This window comes from Poecilia reticulata, chromosome 21, assembly GCF_904066995.2.
Source record: "Poecilia reticulata chromosome 21, P_reticulata-male-v2, whole genome shotgun sequence".
NCBI lineage: Eukaryota > Metazoa > Chordata > Actinopteri > Cyprinodontiformes > Poeciliidae > Poecilia > Poecilia reticulata.
Window position 1 is genome coordinate 19072141 of NC_088850.1, and position 22157 is coordinate 19094297.

The 22157-nt window shown below is 38.7% G+C and overlaps 1 protein-coding gene across 18 annotated transcripts in view; it reads left to right on the forward strand.

Annotated features, from left to right (window-relative positions):
- nrxn3b (neurexin 3b) overlaps positions 1-22157 on the forward strand; it is a 394647-nt gene that overhangs the window by 91212 nt on the left and 281278 nt on the right. For 8 of the 18 annotated variants that reach the window (XM_081602067.1, XM_081602068.1, XM_081602057.1 and 5 more), the window contains exons 5-7: positions 3399-3700; positions 5956-6000; positions 8843-9004. In XM_081602067.1, the coding sequence (XP_081458193.1) occupies positions 3399-3700; positions 5956-6000; positions 8843-9004 (509 nt within the window). The remainder of the gene's footprint in view (positions 1-3398; positions 3701-5955; positions 6001-8842; positions 9005-22157) is intronic. The other 10 variants (XM_081602058.1, XM_081602060.1, XM_081602065.1 and 7 more) reach the window with 2 other exon arrangements.

The following is a 22157-nucleotide window of genomic DNA, read 5'->3' on the forward strand; positions in this document are numbered from 1 at the left end:
ACCAATTGAAAAATATTTTTTTTGTAGTTATTTATCTTTAAGTTTTGAGATTTACCTTTAATTGTGAAAACTAGAAGAAATCTGTAAGGAAAACCGTTCTTTTTTTTTACATCATTGTATTTTCTAGGGAGAAATTGTCTCATCACGGTCTCTGGCTTTAGCCTGCTCTACTCCGGATGTTCAGTGACGCCAGCTCGGGCATTGAGCCAGTGTAACCACATTGTTGAGATAAGCATCAATATTTCATTAGTCTTCTGAAAGACTTTTTGGAGAAATGGCTCTGGCAGATGATGATGAGGATGATGGAACTGACATGTCTCATATTGAGTAACTGCAGCATTATCACTTTGCCGTCGGTGTTCCACCCAATTGTTGAACACAGAAAAGTACAATATTACCCGAAGCGTAATCAGCAAGGTTTTTGCGGCGCCGTCGACGCTCGATCATTTTCTTAGATTCCGCTCGAGAATGAGAAGAACGGGGAATCGTCTGTGTATCCCTCTGTCCCCATGCATCGGTTTTAATAATGGCTTTCTATTTATTCTCCTGGCACAGGAAGGAATGATTTCACTGTGCCTTTGTTACTTCCTGTAATATTTCCTTTTGTCTGCCGCGTGAAGACTTTGGTTTTGAAACTGTGGGGAGAATTTCTCCATGGCTGGAATGCGCGGCCCGCCGTCCCCGCAGCACCGCAGCCTCGTCCCATTTGTTTTCCTCGCGGTGTTTACCTTCTCGTTTTTCCATTCATCTGTGCCTTTGCCAGCTGCACAGCACCGCTCCCTCATGTTTACAGACTGACTGATCCGGCACAACAAACGGACGCATGTGCTAGGTATCCCTTTCATTTCTGTTTTTCCCCTTGCGCTCCGTGTCATTTTTCTTCTGACCACACAAAGGGAATTACAAGTCACAGTGGAAATGAAATGACTATTTGAACTTCTCTTTTACTGTCTGCTGGCAGTTAATGACTTCACCATATCAGAATGCCATAGCAACACATTTGGTTCGGTATGTTAACGTGTCTTCTTTTGAAGAGTCTCACAATGGGTGCTGTGTGTTTGCTATGTCAGTTGTCAACTTCAGGCACAGAAAGTATTCACACCACTTTACCTTTCCTGCTTTCTGTTGCATTACATTCTCAATCTAAAAGAGATTTCAGTTGTTTTTTTTTCCTCAAAGATCAAGACAGAGTATCCTATAATGACGAGCTGTGGTTATAAAACCCAAATGTCAGACTCTATTAAGTGAGAAACCAAAGATTAGAGGTGGGTCTTTAGAAGAATCTTCAAAGTCTCTTTTTATGGATTGGTAAATTATTCGGGAATTATGGAGCAGCAACTGAGAAAGAGAAATCATGTCTGCTTTTCTGCTTGAACCTAAGAACATCTGAGAGTAAATGGTTTATTGGTGTCCTTGTTCATGTGGCTGTGTAATGATTTATAATCTTTAAATATGATAGTCAAAATCATGATATAAAACTCATTCTGATGATTCTAAATGAGCTGTCAAATCATACAGGGTTTTCCCCAGAAAACTTGCTAAGCTCGGGGTACTAGGTCAGTCATCCAGCCAGCCGCCATGTTTTTAGTTAAAAAATGTTCAAAGTTGACAGGAAACTTGAAAATATCACTCTATAGCTATGCGTTATTGGAAGACTGAAATATTAATACCCAAGGGCCAACTATAAAATCTTAAAAAGCCAATAGTTAAAAGAAATTAATAAATAAATAAACAATGTGGAGCCTGGTGGGGGCACAAGTAAAGCCTGGTGGCCCACCAAGCTTATAATACATTGTGGGAAACTCTGATATATCTGTAGTCAAAACAAAATATATTTAGTATGAAAGGAAAGTTGCAAGGAGTATATTCTCTCAAATGAAGTTACCTTCATTTAGTTGTGTTGATGATCATTTTATTTCATCCATGTTTCATTACTGGTAAAGTCAAATGAAGGCTCACAGCGGCATTGGTAAAAAGTCAAAAGAAGCTTCACATTTATGGAAACAAATATTCTAGAGGCAAAATGTAATGAGATCAAAACAGGCCTTGGAGTAGAACCTTGTGGAACGCCACATGGAAAACTTTTTATACTGGTGAACAATATTTGTCTTTTGCTAAGTATGAAGCTTCTACCCCTAAATAAGTTCTCAACTACTCTAGAATAAATCTCTTGATATCCGTATGACTTTCCCATCTCCTCCTTGAGGATGTGATAAAAGAATATCATGATCTAATGTGTTGAAGGTAGCAATTAGGATTATGATAGAAAATCTGGAGGCAGTGTGCAGCAGCAGTACATTTTGTTGTCAGGCTAAATCTTCGCACAGATGTTTCCTAAGAAAATTTAAGGTGGGATGAAAACAACGTAATCAAGAACTTTTCAAAGAATGGAATAGATCTAAATGTTCTTTTTGGATGTGAGGCTTCAGCACAGGATGTAATTAATACTTCCTGCCTGATCCACATAAAAAAAATACAAAAATCATAGAAACTGTCAACCATTAGCACATATTGTTCTTTACTTCATGGAAACAGTACTCCTCGTTCACTTTTCGTCAAACCGGCAGCTTTATTTTTGCTCTCAGAAATGAGCCCCCGCCTCATCTCGCGTTACGCTGTGAGCTGATCTGAAAAGAAACAGGATCAGGAAGTGACCTTGTAGCAACAGGGTAATGTAAAAACTGTAAAATCGGACTATGTTTGATTTATGCGTGCCATTAGCAAGGAATTGTGTTCCATCATAAGTAGACTGTCTGTCTAAAGGGATGTACGTGAAACCTGAAGCCATGATAGGTTTTTATGATCTGAACTGAATGATGGGTTTATTGTAGCTCTAATTATGGGGAGCAGTGTATGTGTGTGCGTTTTTGTTGATGTATGTACCAGTTTGATAGTCATCTTGTATAACGCCATTCCTTGTACTATGATTTTTGTAGAGGTGTTTTCACCCTTGAATTTATTTCACATTTTGCCTCATTACCACCAGTAATGTCAGTTTTTGTGGGTCTTTATGTGTTAGACCAACACAGAACAGTGCAGAGTTGTTGAACATCTAAAGTATAAAAGATGTGGCATATATTTATACTTCTAATACCCCTAAACAAACTATAACCCATCGACAGTCAAACATGTTAAATAAGGATGTATCAAGTTTGTCATTACAACATGTCATGATGTGAAGATGAGTCTCAATACTTTTGCAATGCATTTAATTTGTTAATTCTTCATCACAGTTGGTAATTATGCTTTACTTTTAAGGTGCTAATAGGTATTTTAGGACCTTTGAAGATCCTAAGATAAATGGACAAATATTTGTGGTTACGACCAGTAAGATGTAGTCGATTCCAGTTTTCAATGCGCAACAGTAACGTTCAGGTTTCCCTGTCTTGTCATTTCAGCACGAGAGGAGAATGTGGCCACCTTCCGCGGCTCAGAGTACTTCTGCTACGACCTGTCCCAGAATCCCATTCAGAGCAGCAGCGACGAGATCACGCTGTCTTTCAAGACATGGCAGCGGAACGGCCTCCTCCTGCACACGGGGAAGTCTGCCGACTACGTCAATCTGGCCCTGAAAGACGGGGCGGTTTCCCTCGTCATCAACCTCGGTTCTGGGGCCTTCGAGGCCATCGTAGAGCCAGTCAATGGAAAATTCAATGACAACTCCTGGCACGACATCAAAGTGACACGCAACCTGAGACAGGTAAACGGGGGTAACGGTGATGGATGGAGTTTGAGATTTTTCTTTTTTTTTTTTTGTTCTGTAGAGAAGCTGCCTTGAAGAGCTTTGGAGAAAGCTTTAAGAAACTCATTTTTATCTTATTGGTTGTCATTTCATCTCTACAGTTTGGAAACATTATTAAGAAAACAGATTTCATTATTCGCTTGGTTGTGTTAAATTCACACAAATTCCTTTTATGCTATATTTATTGCCTTGTTTATTATATAGTAATTTGGCGAATAGACAAAGTAGCTGTATGAGATTTGATTATTACACTCACTAATAAAAAATAAAATAAAATCAGGAAGGAGTGATAGGATTTGGGTATAATTTGGTCCACATACAGACCAGTTATTGGTATTTTTTTGATACGCATTGACCTAGCATGATGAGTAGAGGGGTAGTTTTACAGCCAAGAATGGAGTCATAATTGAGGAATAATGCTCTCTAACAGAACTAAGAAACTGCTGTGAGTTGTTGGGGTAATCCTACAAAGAAACCTTTTTGAGCAACAAAAGATTGGAGGATAGAGCAGGGATGCACTTTTATGCAGATGTGTCCAGAACTACAATGGACCAATGTAATCCATATTCTTGTTTTATAATGGCCTCATATAAAGAATATAGAATTGAGTTTGTGACATCTGTCTGTACTAGATTCAGCTATCAGATAGCAGCAACTTGCAACTTGTCGTACAGACTAGCATACCAAACCATTCTTCAGCAGGGCAGAGAAGCTTGTTTGCATAAATAAGAAGATGGATGAAGCAAAATACAGGACAGTCCAAAAATCAGGGTTGAAAGTCCATCTTTATGCAGGGAAAGACACTAAACTGTTTCATTGTACCTCTGGCTGTACGTTTAAAGCCAATTTTAGCACTAGAAATTGGGCCACTGAGATAATTCCCTCCATGTATAGCTGTACAACAAGACCACTCACCTGTAAGTAATCCCACAAAATAATTGTAATGCACCTACAAAGAAGAGATCTGTGGCACTAAATGTTTTAAATTACTATGAGATCCCCTCACTTGTGCCCGATCACATCATTTGACAGCTCTTGTCAAATAAAAGCATTTAGAGACCCATCTCTGGTCTTCATGTGAACCACGTTAGATCCAACACAAACTTCTGGGTGCTAAACCTTCTACTTGTTTTACAAGTGAGTGAAATATTCAAATCTCTACTTGATGTTATGAGTTAAGAAATTATTTCCATTTGCATAGGGCCTGTTGTTTTCTGCAGCTCAACGATGTCCAATAATGCTCTTGTACTTTTGTAATTATGTAAGCTGACACTGTTCCTGGGTTCCTTTGCTGTCTCCTTGCCTTAATTAGGAAAATGGTTTCTGTTGAGGTGTAGCATTTAAATTTTAATTTAAAGCCAAGTAGAAAGTGTTTGAGTCATCCATTACTGCTTTGCTGCAATTACTGTTTTATATTTTCCAATTATTTATAATTAGCTTGTATTTTGCGGTTCAGTGGAGTTAATATGAATCAGCGGAGTCCTTGTGACGGCTGTAGAAAGATGCCAACGGACTTAACAGAGCTAGCAGTACGTGAAGGTAACTCTAGCAAGATGTTGGGTTTGTCCATTGTCCCGGTTGACCTTTAGTTTGTCAGGTAAGACAGCATTTAGTGTTGCTGTCAGAGCAGAAATACAAGTAAGTGCTGCTTTTCTAACCCTTTCTGACAGTAAGCCTTGTCCCACAGGTTAGCAAGTAGTCGTAGCAGAAATTCCCAACAGAGGCTTGGTTATAGGCTAAGAGCTGAGGCTTGTCACTTTTCCTCACTGTCTCTCTTTCTTTCTGTCATTTCCTTTCCTCTTTCAAAGGAGCACTTTGTTAGACCAAAGGTGGAAAAACACTGCAGGTTTTGCTGGAATCCGAGCCATCCCATGCAAATGTCTGACAGGACGTCCGTTTAGCTTGTGTTCTCGCAGGACTCCGGTGTAGGAAATTTGCTTCGGATGGCGCGAAGGCACCGGATTACCGCTGCCTGATCTCTGATGAATCACGTAGTGTTTATTCACCGCTATACTAACTCATCCATGTTGAATTCCATTTTTTATTTTTTTTGGTTTTCTTTACTACTAACCAATTTCTAACCAACTAATGTACTAACTGACATCCTAATTCTTCATCGTTGCTTTTGGTTTTTTGTTTTCTGTCCATCCTTATTAACAACCTTTTTTGTTCACTATTCTGTTGATTTCCTTTCTTCCCCTTTTTCTGGAAAGCAATCAGGCATTGGACACGCTATGGTAAACAAACTACATTGTCTGGTAGATATCATTCTTATTGTCTTTTTTTTGGGTTTGCCGTGTGTCCCCTCCCCCCTCTCTTCTTTTCTTCGTTCTCTTTGAGTTCCATCCTAGACACTCTTATCAAAAAATGAGGAGATGGGTTTGTATTACCAGGCAATTCTTTCTTCGCTTCTTCTCAATTTCCTCCCTGACCTGCCAACAACCTCCTTCTTTACCCCACAATCCCCCATTCTGTTCTTTTCACTTTGGCTTTTACTTTTTTTCTCTTTGTTTCTTCCACATTACTACAGATTTCCGACAAGTTAAATAAAGGAAAAAAGAAAAAGAAATTACTGCTTTGCCTTTAACAGGGCAACGTACTTTTTTATGTTAATTTTTCACACAAGAAAGTCCCCATTTTTTGTGAGGACTGTCGTCAAGAACTGACAGAAGCTTACCACAATCTCCAAGTTGGTGACCTCGACACCGAGCCCTAAAAGAGACGCCGCCATAAAAAAAAAAAAAAAGGCATCCCTTAACCTCAATTGCGGGAGCTCTGACAGTTGTTTCCAACTCACTATGGCGCATGGCATGCCCACACCTCATCAATCGACCTGTCATCTGCCAAACTCATAGATCCTCAGCCCCACCACCCAGAATAACCACTAACACTCTAATCCATTCACTCACCCTCCACCTGTCACTGTGTCACTGTACCACTCACTTTGCCCTCCCTGTCTGTAGTTTTTTGTAGCATGCTGGTGAAAAGGTGTCTGTGTGTTTCGATAACCCCTGGGCCCATATGCGTAACATTTCACAGAACCAGCACACTGATCTTGGATAACTGGTCTGGTCTGGTGACACTGACGAAAGAAATACTAGAGATGCGCCGATCAAGGCTTTTACTGGCCGATACTGATATGTCTGATTTAAAAAAAAAATGTTTGACCAATTAATTTTTGAAATGTAACAGGATAAATGGAATAGATGTAGTTGCTATAAGTCCAACAGAAAATGGGAAATAAAATCTCTTCTAGTGTTATTAGAAAAGCTACATTTCAATTATTCTTTCCAAAATCTAAATTCTCAAATTTTGCGTCTTTTAAATAAATTTAAGTAAATTTGTTTTTGTAGTTTTTTTTCTCCTCAAAGATCATGAAATAACAAAATGTTATTCATGATCTGAAAAGATCTTAAAGTAACTTCTTAGCATCTGAACAAATGTACAGCCATTTAAAATACTTAGAGAAATCTGGACTGGGTTTAACAATCAGAATTCACATGTATTTTAATGTCAGGATATTTATAAATGATTTGTGAGGCTTTACTAGATATCCTTGGGTGAACAAACATCTTCATAATGATCAATTGTTGGGATGTTTAAAGCAGGATTGAATTCTAATATCTCAAGTTTTTGAACATCTCATAAAGTGTTGTACAATTCATCGTTAGGATATGATATAACTTTTGTTTCTTTTCAGTAATTATAGTAGTTTTAAATAAAATAGAAAATTATAAGATTATCCCAATTCATGTGTCAGTGATCATTAATACTTTACTTTTCCCAAATTAAAAAAGAATTGTGATATTTACTTCTGCTTCAGAACACTTTAACAAAGCTAAATTCAATAGCATTGACTCCAGATTAAAACCCAAGTTAAAATAATCTAAAAACACAATTAACATAACTTTTGGTGAATTTTTTAATTTTTTTTATGAAAGTCTGTTTAACTTTTAGTAACTCAAGCAAAAATGAAAGCTATATTACAAATATGAATCAATGTAAAATAATTATTCATTTTTGTAGGTAATTAAAGTTGATGTCTTAAGGAACTGAATAAGAAATGGAGCCTGGAAACTCATTAAGACTTTCATGATGATAAAATCAAATTCTGTTCTTTTCCCCCATCTACGACCGCATAGACACCTTAACCCTTATGTAAATTCTACTAAAAGCATATCACAAAATATGTTGATGGTTGATGAGGTTAGAAATCAAAACGGATTGCAGTTATTAGCTTGGATAGAATTTATAAAAAAAAGATAAAGAAACAAGTCAGTATTTGACCTGGCTATTTGTGCCAATTGATTGGTGCATCTCTAGCAAAAAAAACAAAACAAAAACATAAACATGACACTCGATCTAAACCTGATCAGAGATCAGCCTCTGCTACTCTGCGATCTTGCTCGTGTATGGGTTCTGGTCTTGCATGAGCCTCTGTACCATGTGTGCATGTTCCAGATCTGTATGCCACCATCAAATCCACGTTCCATCTCCAGTTAAAGTGTGCTTAATTTGCTTTTCTAAGAGTTTTGCCTTTGGTTTGCACATTGATGTGGTGTTTATAAAAAAAAAAAAGAAGCCTCCCTTTGTTTTGCATGTGCGTGGATTTACAGATGTAGATGTCCAGAGGAGTGTGTGAGACAGTTTGAATGAGTGAAGGTGTGTGTTGGATTGTGTATGTGTGCGTGTGTCTGCAGTAAGAGATAAATCCCGAAACCTAAGACAAGTGGAATCAATTTGTCCTTGGTTTGAACATTGTACTAACCCTCTCCCAACCTGAAGTTTCAGAATCAAACCTAAGATCCATACTCTTACCCCCATCAAAGATAAAGAAAATATGCCTGTGCCATATTTTCTTTACCTGTCCTGTGAATCCTTTGGCAACAAAAAATTCCATTAACCCCTCCCCCCCAAAAAAAAACTCTAACCATTCTCTGGTCCAAAACAAGAAAAAGCTTCAAGGTACCAAAAGAAAAAAAAACTTCATAAACCTGAGTTGAAATGCAGACCAAGGAAGGAAAAGTGCTTTGTACACAACACAGGAGCGAATTCCAGAGTGTAATGGCTTGGCTTTGGCTATGTGTTACGCCCCAACAGGTGACAATCTCCGTGGACGGCATCCTCACCACCACCGGCTACACGCAGGAGGACTACACCATGCTGGGCTCCGACGACTTCTTCTATGTGGGCGGGAGCCCCAGCACGGCAGACCTGCCGGGATCTCCAGTTAGCAACAACTTCATGGGCTGCCTCAAAGAGGTAAAGAGACATCATCAAGAGAGCAGGTGTATTACTACATCATATGTTTCACGTAGTCACAAAAACAACGATTTTGGAGCCGTGCTGTCACGTAGGCAGTTGTTGGCGCTCTGTTAAACGGTACAGCTGTCTTTGAAATGCACAAAAAATGGCTATCAAAACCCTTCGAAAGGCCCAGGAGGGATGGGGGGGTTGAGGGGGCAGGAGGGGTGCGTTGGGATAAAATTGAATTATCAATTAAAGGTGCTGAGTTAGCAGAGGAGGAATCAGACTTTCAATATCCCTTCACTTAATCTAATTCATAACACTTACTGCAGTTGGTGAGCAAGAAAATACCCCAAAATTGCTTCTGTCACAGGCAATTTGCAGAATTGGCTTGAGTGTGTGGCTAAAACGCCTCCCGACGGGCAGCATTTTCAAAGAGATATTTGCTTCTGATGAAACAAGGCAAAATTGGACCACTTATTCTATACATGTTGTCTCTTTGAGCTCACCAGTTGTGAGACAGCATGTACTAATTGCTGATGTTTTAAACATGCTTCAACCTTGCTAACTCTGAAGTAATCTCTGCTGTTTGAAGAATTGTATCGTCTTTTATGTTGGTTTAAACTTCTCAGTTCCTTGTTACTTGTATTAATGATGTGATGGATTTTATTTGGCCCCTCAGAACTACATGAGACACTGCAGCATACAGGGTGTCGTTTCTATAGTTACACAGTCAAAGATAAACAACTGAAATTATTTTATTTGTAAGGCGAAAAAACACGGGATTTCATTTTCCATAGCCATATTTAAACCATGCTATTTATACAAATGACACAGTTTCAAATTAAATATTTGTTTTGCTCCAAGCTAATTATTTAGTAAGCAGGCTAAATATTTAGTTTGAAGCTAAACATTTAGCTCAAAGCTTAAAAGAAATGGACTACTAAAATAAACCTGGGTCTTGCTAACCTCTTTTCTTTAACTCCTGCTCGCAAGGTTCAGGAGTCACCTCTTTATCTTTGTTTCCCCCCCCCGTTTTTTAACATTTCAGCTTAAAACAGAGGATGAGCCATTTTAAATGCAATACAGACGGCTAACAGCCTGACCCACATGAGTTTACCCAGAACCCTGCAAAACCTAGCTTTTATTTTGAGAAGTAGCTTTTAGTCTACTTCTGCTCATTTTTTAAGTGTTTAATTATTTAGCTAATTAAACACTTAGCTACAATGTGGCTAAATAGTTAACTGACCAATGAAATATTTAGTTTGAACTTGTGACTTTTAGGAATACAAAAGTATAAATATGACTTTGAAAAATGAACCTATTTTTTTCCCTCTTATGAAGAACTTTACAGTGGCAGAAAACATTATGTAACGTCACAATGCTGTCATGTCAGTGTGAACCTGAGTCTAAGAGAAATCGCTGCCACAAAGCATATAACCATAAAAAGTCAATAACTGTAAGTTTACATTTTAGCACAATCTTTTCCCCTGAAGCTGACAGAACAGATCAATCTGACCAATTAGAGGAGAGAATGTTATTTTGTGCTTTAAGTCCATAGTACAATTTATTTTGGTTTTCTGTATAACGATATAAGTGGTTTTTTTGTGTGTGTTTTTTTTTTTGGTTTGTTAGTTTTTTTTACTGTATTTCAAAACTCTTTCTCATATCTCTATTTTTCACCCTATTCATTCTGGGTGTTTTATTTACATTTTTTCAAAGCCGGTAAATCTATTAATGCTCTAGCTGGCTGAGTGGGCTACCATCCAAAAACAGGATGGTACACAAAGAACAATACACACACACCCGCACGCACGCGCACACACACACACACACACACAGCTGCTGTCGCTGCCAGGTTTGGTATGGTTTATGAAAAGTCATGAAAAGTGAATTTCTTCATACTGCCTGTGAATCTCACACAGTTGTTCCATCGGTCATTAATCTCCAGGTGCTATGACCTCTGCAAGGGTTTCAGAGAAATTACATATTTGCAGTTCTTTCCAACCATTCTTGCACTGACTCCTGGTTTTGACCAGATTAATGGTCAAAACCAGGCTGTTGGAACCACCTTCAGCATTTAGCATGCCGAGGTGAAACGCTTTTCCTCAGTGCAGACCAGAGGTGGCATTAGACTTTCTTTTTGTCCACTATTTTGACAGACGCTGTCAAAAAAAAAAAGCGTCATAACCAATTTCTACCCGTTATTGTTTTTTAATTATAATAGTGACATATTTATTTCTTGTTCATTCAGTTTAATAAGCAACAAGCTGAGCAGAGAATCTACATTATGTCATCAGACAAATGCATATACCTTTTTTCTGATTTTTTTGCCACTGACTGTGGCCTTGGTAACTACATATAAACAAGGAAATGAAGTGATGACACTTAAATTATAAACATAGGCATAAATCGTCCGAAGGTCTTAATGTTGATCTGGAGGCTGAATTCAGGCTCTGTTTTGTCTTGGTCTATCACAAAAAATCAAAATAAAATTCAGTGAAGTATGTAGTTAGAACATGCTAACAATAGCAAAAGTTAAAGGAGTTTGAAAACTTTGGTGTTTTAGCCACTTGCATCATGGTAAATATTGACAAAGAAACCCATTAAAGAGCATTCATTTCTTCCTTCTGGTCAATATTACTTCATAAAGTTTTCATCCTTGAAAAATGTGTCTTCCCCTCCTTTTTTGCATCCTGGAGGGATTAGTTGACATCCAGTAGCTGAAATATGCGATGTGTCGTTCAGATAAGCTTCCAACAGACTCAGCTGTACAAACTCCCCAAGTTTGGGCTAATTGCTTGCCTTAGAATAATCCCACAGCGTTTTAATTGGCTCCAAATGATTAATGAAAGAAGTCATGTGGTCCAATGTTCTGCTTACGGATGCACAGTGAATCACATCCACGATTTCTCACCAATATTCCAGCACAGCTTCTGTCTACTCATAATACTCATATACTCATGTTAATTATGTTATGTATGTACGCACTCACTCCAAAACACAAATATGGGCCCAAACAGGCACTTTAAGCAGTAAAAGAAACCATCCATTTTCAAGGATTCACCTTTGATACATAAGAGATTACCATCAAAAAAAGTTCATCGAACATCTGGTTTAATAAAAATCATTAACGCAGATCTCATTTAACTTTTACAATTTCTTTAAAATTGCCTCCAGCTGGATAGATTGATTATTTCTTTTTTTTTCCCCGGTCACACGTGTGCAGCGCTCTTCAATGAGCCGCTTGGTTCTTCCATAATTTAAATCACGCACTTCGGCAGCCAGTTGTCTGTTTACATATCCAGATGTTAGCGGTAATTTGGAGTCTGGCCTCCAGCAAAAACTGAGAGATGTGCTGCAAATATTCAATATTCGCTCTCCTTCGAGCTGCGCTTTGGCTCCCGTCGCTTCCTGGGGGAAATATCTGGCTCTTTAGCAGCTCGGTGTTTAGCTGTGTTCATTAGGCGCTCGCTAACTTTCCCCTGGCTTTGCATTTGTTTCCTTTTGTGCGTTTCCAGTATTGTGTGAGGAAGTGTGACTCAGCGTGAGTTGGCCCTTGACTTTGTGGATGTGAATCAGAGGACTCCGGAGTTGTGGTGGTGCCGCTTGATCGCTGACTGTTTATCATATGTTGTTCCATTAGAGTGACATGATGCTGTATGCTCCCTAGATCACACCACACACCATGTGATCTGCCTTTCACTCTAGGTATTGTTTGTTTCATCATCTTTGATTCTCTGCCACATATTTGCACATATAATCCATTTGCATTATGGCTTTTTCTCCTCGAAACATTCATTCCTTCCTGCCCCCCATTTTTTTCCTTCCACTTCAGTTTCCCGTTAAAATGACTAAATGTTCTGTTCTCCTTTATTCAGAACAGCCAGTCAGGATTTCTCTCAGGTGTGCATAATCTCTAAAGTGTTTTGTAACTCTTTAATTTTTTTCCACATTTTGTCATATTGCAATCGCAAACTTCAACGTCTTCCATCATGAACGTGCATTTATATTCAAACCCTTGTGTTGCGTTTATACTTCTACTGGTGTTGCGCTGTAGATCTTCTAAATAGATCAAGCTCAGTCTGATTGAATGCAGAGTGTCTGTGAACATAAATTTTCAGGCTTTGCCACTAGGTCTGTCACAAGAACAAATATTGACTGGACGATAAATTGTCCCAGAATTTATTGCGATAAACGATAACGTTGTTGCTTTTGAAGTGATCTTTAACCAGATCCCTCTAAAGCTTGATGCTATTTGTTGACTAATGCTCTCTAACGATAACCTTGAGTCCTTCACACAACTACATAGGAGGATTAGAGCCGATTTTGTGGGGAAGGAATAGACACTTTAATCTCAGAATTCTGAGAATAAGTCAGAATTCAGTGATTGGTCAGAAATCTGAGAAAAACAATATTTCAGTGGTTCTAATCCTCTTCCTTACTGAGACAAAATAACACAGATGAACTTTCTACGTTATCATGACATCTAATGAAAATTGGAAGTGCTGTTTTTTATGTCTCATCATGAGGTTCGATGTTCAATTCTACTTTTAGGCTTTGATTTTTAGTATTAATTTTTGTCCCTTTTTGTGGACTGAAGTTCTTGTTTCATGTCAGTAATCTGTCAGCTCTATTATCGTTGTTGCTGAGTTTTGTCACTTTTGGCCAAAGAGTTTCTCTCATTGTTGTATTTTGTTAGGCTGTGTGAAGTCGTTTTGTCATTTCATTGAGTAACTTCCCCTCAGCTCTTCAGTGCTCTGTTTTCCTCACAGTTGCAGCCTGTTGTTCATTAGTCTCACCTGTTTTGCACCCAGTAATCACCCAACCAGCTTCCCTTCATGTATCGCTGTCTGTATTTCTTCTCTTAATCAATTCTGGCTCCTCCATTTCCTGATGGACTTATTACTTATTACTGTTTCAAGTTTCCTCATCATTATTATGGTTATTATTGTTATAACTTTTCAGTCAAATATCCGAGTCGTTGGAATCCTCCCAGGTTTTTGCTTACATTTGGGTGAGCGACTTGCACAACTTGTGACACTGTTGTTAGCAGTTTGCAAATGAAGCATATGAGTCATGCTGCACATTGTACCCACATGTACATCTAGACCTCAAACATGTTTTAACCTGAGTGGCCAGACGTGGATGCAAGAAATATACAGTAGTATTTGAAAGAACGTTGCACCAAAAACTCACAGGTCTTCAAAAAAACAAAAAGCCCAGCAAAGTTTATTTTATGTTCATGAGAGTAAATTAGTTGGATTTTTATAAGATATGTATTTGAATTTTGAGATGAGCATACAGAAAGGTAGATGCAGGGAAGGAACATGCAAAAACTCCACAAAGAGATATTTGTTTTCTCTGCTGCTTACGTTATGTTTGGCATAATTTATTGGTAAAAACTCCCATCACTCTCAAATTTTGAACTGTGGAAACCCATCATGTTCATCGCCATCATCAAAAACAATAATTCGCAGAGGTATGTAGATACTGAACATGTTAACCATTCAACCAGACGTGAGGCAGAGTTTGGGCATCGTCTCAGGAGATCTCTATAGCTGGCAGTAGCTGTTTCAGTGCAACATGGTATTTGTAGTTTGATTGGTCTGGTAGGCTATTAATAATAGATATGTGAAATTATCTTGTGGGTCGAATACAATTGCGTGGGGGGGGGGGGCAAATGTGCTCTAGAAGTGCCTTGAGCTGCCACATTTCTCCATTAGCAACAGATCCCAGATGGCATTGTATGTAATTTGTCACCCAAGTTTAACCCTTGTGTATGCGAGTACTGAGGCAAACATAGAGGCAAATGATACAAGTTTTACGTGTGTGGGGTCGGTTGGACCCCATTTCTACATACAAGGGTTAAATGATTTGAGCCTGGACTCCCTGTAGTGGAACAACTCACTTCACTTTTGCAAAAGATGCTCTTGAGTCTGTTAGCAGTAGAGTAAAATTGTACTGGATTTGATTCCCTTTCCTTCACTTTTACAACTATGTTCTACTTTGTACCATACAACATCCCCATAAAAAAGAAAGAAGACAAAATGTATTAACGTTCAGTAGCATTGACAATTTTGCAAGACACTGCAACTTAAACATTCTTCCTGAGAAGATATGACTCTTACAAAAAAGTTTTGTCTCTACCATTGCAACTCTTTCAAGTGTCTGGTCTTCTTTCACCAATGAGCCACTCAAGGAGGAAGTACATAGCATCCACACAGTGCAGACGGGACTGTCCCACTGTTGTGGCATTGAGTCCATGGCGACTGAAGTGGTTGGGGCATAGTTGTGACAGAATAGCATTTTGGGGACAAAGAGTTTTGGGTTATGCCTGGATGGGTTGGAGGATGGGTGTGCCTGATGGAGCCTGCGTGGTTTTTGGGGTCATGGATGGGCTGTCAGGTCACCTTGCATGGCTGGTTTGGGTTCTCCCAGACTTCTCCCACCTGGGAGCTCTGGGAGGTCTCTAGCCTTAGCCGGCGCTGCGTTGGTGTGGGCGCAGGTGGAACAAACAAAAGAGAGAAAATCGTTACCTTCCATTCTGAGCCCTATTTATAGCCGGGACATGAGTATTTGTTTTTTGTACTCTGCCTGTGTCTGCAGCAAAACCCCAGTGTTCTTGTAGATATTCAGAATTTACCTTCATTGCCACTTACAATGAAATCCTTTTGCTGATACTAAATCAAAAATAATCAGTGGGCTGCTTGTCTGGTATCTAGAAGTGTTTCGAGTGTCATGGGAGCTCGTTTCCATCTTTCTGTTTTGAGCAAAGTATGAGATTCTGTGTTATTAAATTTCAACAATCCACCAGGAGAGCTTTCATTGTTAGCACACTCACACAAATAAAGAAAAAATTCGGATAGAGACTGTGATCATCAATTCATATAGTAATTTCAAACCAGGGAGTGTTTTATTTTGACTTTTCCCCTGCTTCAGGGTACGCCACGAGGCCTTTGGGCCAAAATACACAAGAGACACAGCAATTAACTCAGGAAATGGAGGGCTTATTAAGCTGCACACTCCCTTGTGCTTATGTAGGGACATAGCAGCTTAACACAGCAGAAATGTTACAGTATTGAGTATGAAACACTGGCAAAGACCATTGCATATTATCATCAAGGAAGATGGTAATGAAATGCTGTTAGTAGTAACACTAATATATGGGAGATTAATAATATAGAAAAGTTTTTCAAACCAACCATCAACTTCCTGTTTTCATACAATTTGGCTTTAGCATTGTAGCTTCATTAGCAGCTACAGAAACGTAGAAAACTAGCACTTAAAACCACTTAATTGTGAATAAGACAATACACATGTTTTTGTCGTATTTAATAAGCAAATTGTCAGTGGAAATAATTACCCAGATAACTGAAGCTGAAGTTTACACTCCGCTCTGTCATATGCATGTGTAGTTGTGGTAATGTGGAAAGAATAAAAGTCTTGTCTAAAGGTTTTATTTATTTATTTATTTTTTTGTTTGTTTTTTACAATTTTCACCTAATGTGCGAAAGAAACTAATAGAACAAACAAAACAAGGCAAATCACTTGGGCATCTGGGTATTATTCTCAGGAAGAAGCAAAAAACTGTACAACTCTGTAATCCTGCCAGCGGCAGCAGGGTGAAAGTCTATCATGAAGTGATTTGTTTAGAACAAAAGTCATTTTTAGGTAATTTACAAAGATGACAAGTTGAATTTGCTTCCAATCACGGCATCCTCTCTTGGGGTTGGTTAATCTAATTCAGTATGAATAAATAAGCAGCTGCTGTTTGGAATGCCTCGCGACATGTCTTGATAACACTGGCTTTTCTCTTGTAGATGCAGGAAGAAGTCGAAATATTGCATATTAAGTATTTCAGAGATGATTTTTGTAAATGACGGGGTAAACAATTAAATGTTTTTTCTGTTTAGGGTATTTTTGTTGTTGTTGTTTTACACAAAAGAAATTAAAAGCCAAGTTGCAGCTGAGATTCTGAAGGATGTTAGAGTTAGGGATGGGGAGATCTGCGCTGTGGAGGGTAAAGGGTTTTGCTTTGAGTCGCAGAGCAGCAGCCTCAGCAGCATTCTCAGTGAGTTCATGGACAAGTTAATGTGACAGATTGAAAGGGACGCTTTCTCTCTGTGTGTGTGTGTGTGTGGGGGTGTGAGTGCGTGTGTGTGTGGATTTGTGGAGGGGGTGGGGGCGCCATGCGTGTCGTCGTGAATACTACATCATGTGGCAACGGTGAAGCTGCCTGCTTAGACGAGCTTAGCCCCAGTCTCTTTATTTTGTCAAATTAAAGGCTCATTTCACACAAATCACAAAAAATATCCTCACACTGTGTCACAAGGGCGTTGTTTTGGAGTGACTTGCCACTGCAGTGCTTTTTACAATTCTCTCGCTCTTTTTTTCCCTTAAGTTCAACTCTACAAACTAGATTTAGTCTTTTTATACAATGCCTTTCAAAAGTATTCTCAACCCTTACCCTTTATTCACTTTGCCACGTTTGACTTTGATTTATTTTAATGGGATTCTATGTGATATTCCTATGCAGTTGTAGCTGTGAATTTGAAAGTATAATGATTCATGATTTTTTTTTAACAATATAAACCTAAGATATGTAAGTGAATATTTTGTATAGCTGCATTCCACTGCAATTAGAACCAGATGTCAGTTTGAGTATTTTCCTGTAGCTGCACATGGACAACAATGGATATTTTGTCCATTGCTATTTCTAAGATAATCAGTCTGGTTGGATGGAGCTGTACTACAGAAGAATTGGATTTAGGTCTGGATTTTGGCAAGGCCATATTAGTACACATATGCATTGATGTATTGTAGCTGTTTAAGTTTAAGTCTGTTAGATCAGTGTTTTTCAACCTTTTTTGAGCCAAGGTACATTGTTTTAATTGAAAAAATCACAAGGCACACCACCAACCAAAAATGGAAACAAAGATACTCTGTAGCCGCCTATATTACATATATAGTCATTCTTATCAAAGTGTCTTGAATAGGAATCAAATAAACACAAAAAATTATTTTTATCATATTTTACATTTCTTATTTCAAATTGCACTTAACATGTCCACTTCAAAAATACACCTGAACAGTGTCACAAAACTGTCGTGTGTGATGCATGAATGTAGTAACATTCATGCATGTCCCATAAGGACCCAGCAGAGGGCTACGTCCTAAGAACTGCTGGATATATTGAGGACACAGTTCTCCGTCTCCAAATCCGGTTTTGTTCACGCCGAGTTTACATGCAGCGGCTCTATTTCCCTCCTGTACTGCCAGATCGATACTCCTCAACTTAGAAGCTGCATCATACGAGTTTGAAAACATTTCTCCATCGTGCCTGCTGCTAGCATGTGCTTGTTCTAAATGAACATTAGCGCTTTCTTCTTTGATTTCCAATTTTGAATTCCAATGATTCACTTCCTGCTAAAGAGCCCCCTGGTGGTTGAAGAAAAATACACAGAAAAGCCGCATGTTCAAAGTAGCAGCTTATAGTCCGGAAAATACGGTAGATGAAATTGGTTAATTTCCACTGCACACCTGACGATCACTCACGGTACACTAGTGTGCAGCGGAACAGTGGTTGAAAAACACTGTGTTAGTTGACGTTTGTTGTCCTGTCAAATGTATGCCTCAAGACACTGCATTCTATATTTAAAGGGGCAGCATCACGTACAATTGACGTTTTTGAGCTTTACATTATGTTATAATGTCATTCCCTCATCAAATACATAACTGCGGTGTTGCCTTGATTCTTACACGGATCTTTGGGGAAATCCTTGAATCTCCCAAGGCAACCATTCAGCTGTGAAAAACACCTGGGTGGACCTAACCCCGCCTTCAAGGCGCAGCTCCTCCTCTGAGCTACAGTTTCCAAGCTTCCCTCTCCCTCGACACTCGGCTCCTTCAGACTAGCCAGCAGCAGTTGGCAAACATCTGGAGGAACTGCGCATCAGCTAAGCTCATTGTAAAAGCTGCTTCTTCGCACAACGTTGGTAAAAATGTTGCTAAAGGGTTAATAGAGAGGCCATGTTATCATGACTTCCTGGAGGCAGAGTTTCAGAAAGAGCAAGAGTTTTTAAAGAGATAGAGGCCCAATTTCAAGGCATTAAGCCAGAAAGTCAAATTTCTTTTAAGTCATGTTTGACAATCATATAAAAATTGAAGGTAATATAGTTATATGATCATGCTATAAAATGGAAAACACATATTACTGCCCCTTTAAGTAGCTTAGAAGCACAAAGCTACTTGTGCTTCTAAATGCAAATGTTGCATTCCCATTTTTGTTGCTTGCAGGAAACTAAAGACATTTGCTTCCCATGTATCTATCTGTGCATCTGAACGATTCGTCTCCTCTGCAGCGCCTCACCTTTTTGTATCTTCTGTTTACCTCAGTGCTATTACCCAGCTCCTTCATTAACGCAGAGGTTAAATCGGCAACAGACAGCAGCTGCAGCCGCGGCCAAAAGGGACACGATCACTGATCTGGAGCAGATTAGGTTGTGTGATTGCGTACTATGGGTTCTGTGCGCCTCCATGGCGCTCCAACCCACCTGCCCTTTTCCCTTCCCTCACCTCTCTCCTCGCAGCCTCACCAACGCTGGATCGATGAACCGTCCTGGAAGCAGAGATGCTACATCTTGGCTTTATGGAGTCGTTTCAGGCCTCCTGTGTGTGGCATTACGAATGAGGCCCATAACGTTGTTAAGCCAACTGATAGTTCAGCCATAACAAACCGTAAGATGGAGGGCACATACTCTTTGCTTCTTTTATGACATCCTTTCGATTGCGTTATCGATCGGCCCACAACAGGCCGGATAAAATCGTAATCCCAACACCAGAAATGGGATGCTTGATTAGTACATATCACAACAACATGACTCTATCTTTGTTTGCAAATATTTTATTTTTTTCCTTTTTTTTACAGCAAACCTGAAGACTGTAAAGCCTGTCGTAAGGTTTTACTCTTCATAAATATTCGTTCCGTGTTTATAACATTTTGCCAGCTGTGTCTTAGGACCGAAGACGGAGGGTCTCTGAGCAACTTTACATCTAAGACATGTACGGTGACCATCACAGAGCTGTGAGTCAAATGTTCTTCATAGCAAATGAGAAACATTAAAGCGCCTCTCCTTCTCTTTTCATGTAATATTCATGTTTTTCTCCCACCCAAGAGAGGTCTACAAGGTGTGAGAGAGAGAGAAGAAGAGAGAACCAGGGTTTCAGATTTCACCTACAGAGCTCCAGCTCTGAAATCCCCTTTTATGATTTTGGCACTATGATCTCATTTCAGTGGTTGCTTGGTTAATTGCTACTTATAAAGCGATGCCTTGATTTTCTCCGAGTGAGCGGTTAGCTGAAAGCAGGAGCAAACAAACGCAACGAGCAGAAACAAATCACATTAGCTCGCACAAAAGCCGAACAGTCGTAAAGGTTAGGTTTTCAAATTTGCAGCCTGTGCAGCCGAAAGGATCAAGAGAATTTAATCAGCGTCTGTTTTCATAAAACATTAGTTTTTTTATTGACCGGCAATATAAATGCCAGTTAATTAATCCTTAGCAATATTGCAGAATTGAAGTTTGTCTGGCAAAACAAACGCTTTAAACATGTTTTCTCAAGTACACAATGCAATGCTTTTTTTCTTCTGTTCTGCTGTCACCGCAGGTGGCAGCAACTTGGATTGTGTGCACAGTATTTCATTTAAAAAAAGACTGTAAGAAATGTTGTGATTACACAAAACCATATTTCAAAACGAGCTTTTCAAGAGGCTCAATTACAGGCACATTTCAATAAATTAGAAAGTCTCCAAAATCACCATCCTACCTCATGAGTCCTTCCTAAAGCTTGCTAAAAAAACATTTCTTGTTGAAGCTGCCTCCAAAAAAATTTAGCCATCATCTCCATTATAGCACTAAATATGGAGTGTAATATCTAGGTCAGTGTCAGATCCTTCAAATTATATTAATTGTGAGTTGAGCTGTCGGGAGATCTCAGTTTAGGGGTTAAGGCTGTTTGTTTGGTTTGAGATCAAGAGGACAAAGGCCAAACTAAAGTGGAATATCATATTATGGGTTACATTTAAATACTTCAAACAACATCAAAACAAAAAAAAAGAAAAACTTGAGTACTATTTTTCTTTGTTAGTTAGTCCAATCTCCCTTCATTGCTCCTCTTGCAGCTCTGCTTACAGTTCATTAGTTGGAATAAACTAAATCTGCTTGAAACGAGGAAGCTAGGCTGTGAAGGATCTCAGAAATTAGGCAGACATTCTTATACTTTACATAATCCCCTCCCCTTTCTGAAGATATGCATTTAAATTTTAAATTTGATGATGGTGAAATAAATGACTTCTTATCTAAATATATAAATGCATCGAGACAAAACACGCTTGGCTTTGAAGTGATTATGTAGGCGGTAAACGTCAGAACAAGGAAATCATTATGTTTTACACCATGGCATTGCATTTTATATATACAAGCTATTTTCTTAGCAGGCGGTACTTTAAAGAAACTGCATTTTCCTTCACATTATATCCAACTGTGGGCAAATTATACATTTTTGACGACTGCCAAGTTTGTTTCTCAGACGTTAAGCACAACTTCCCCATTGTTTAGTAGCATTATATTAGGTGTTTGCAGTTTTTAATACTTTTCTAACATTGCATCAAGTTAAAGGTTCACCAGAAGCTTTGTTTGGTCGGCCTGAAATGATTGCTGGCAGCACTGCTAGCATGTTGAGGTAAATTACAGAGACAAAGGCATTGCCAGGGGGCCAGTGTAAAACAAAAGCACACCCTTGATTTGCCCATATATGTACTTGCAGCTGTAAATAAATTTGTACTTTAGTAAGGAACATAAGCAGGATGAAGTCAGCAGCAATATATAGTATTTGTTTTTATACTTTTGTGCTTTGCCCCGGGTTCTAATTTTTATTCTGTTTTGTAACGCTGCATAGCATAATAACGCTGCAACATTGAATTAATGTAACAAAATCAGGCTTCTAAATGTAATAAAACATAATTAAAAATGCATTATGTAATAATTAACGTCAAATGTAATAAAATCCTAGAACACATTTTTTTATATTTTCTGTTGCTTGTAATAGTGTTATTTTTATAGAGTTTTTTTTTTTATTTTTTTTTAGAAATGATAATGTAATAATGTGG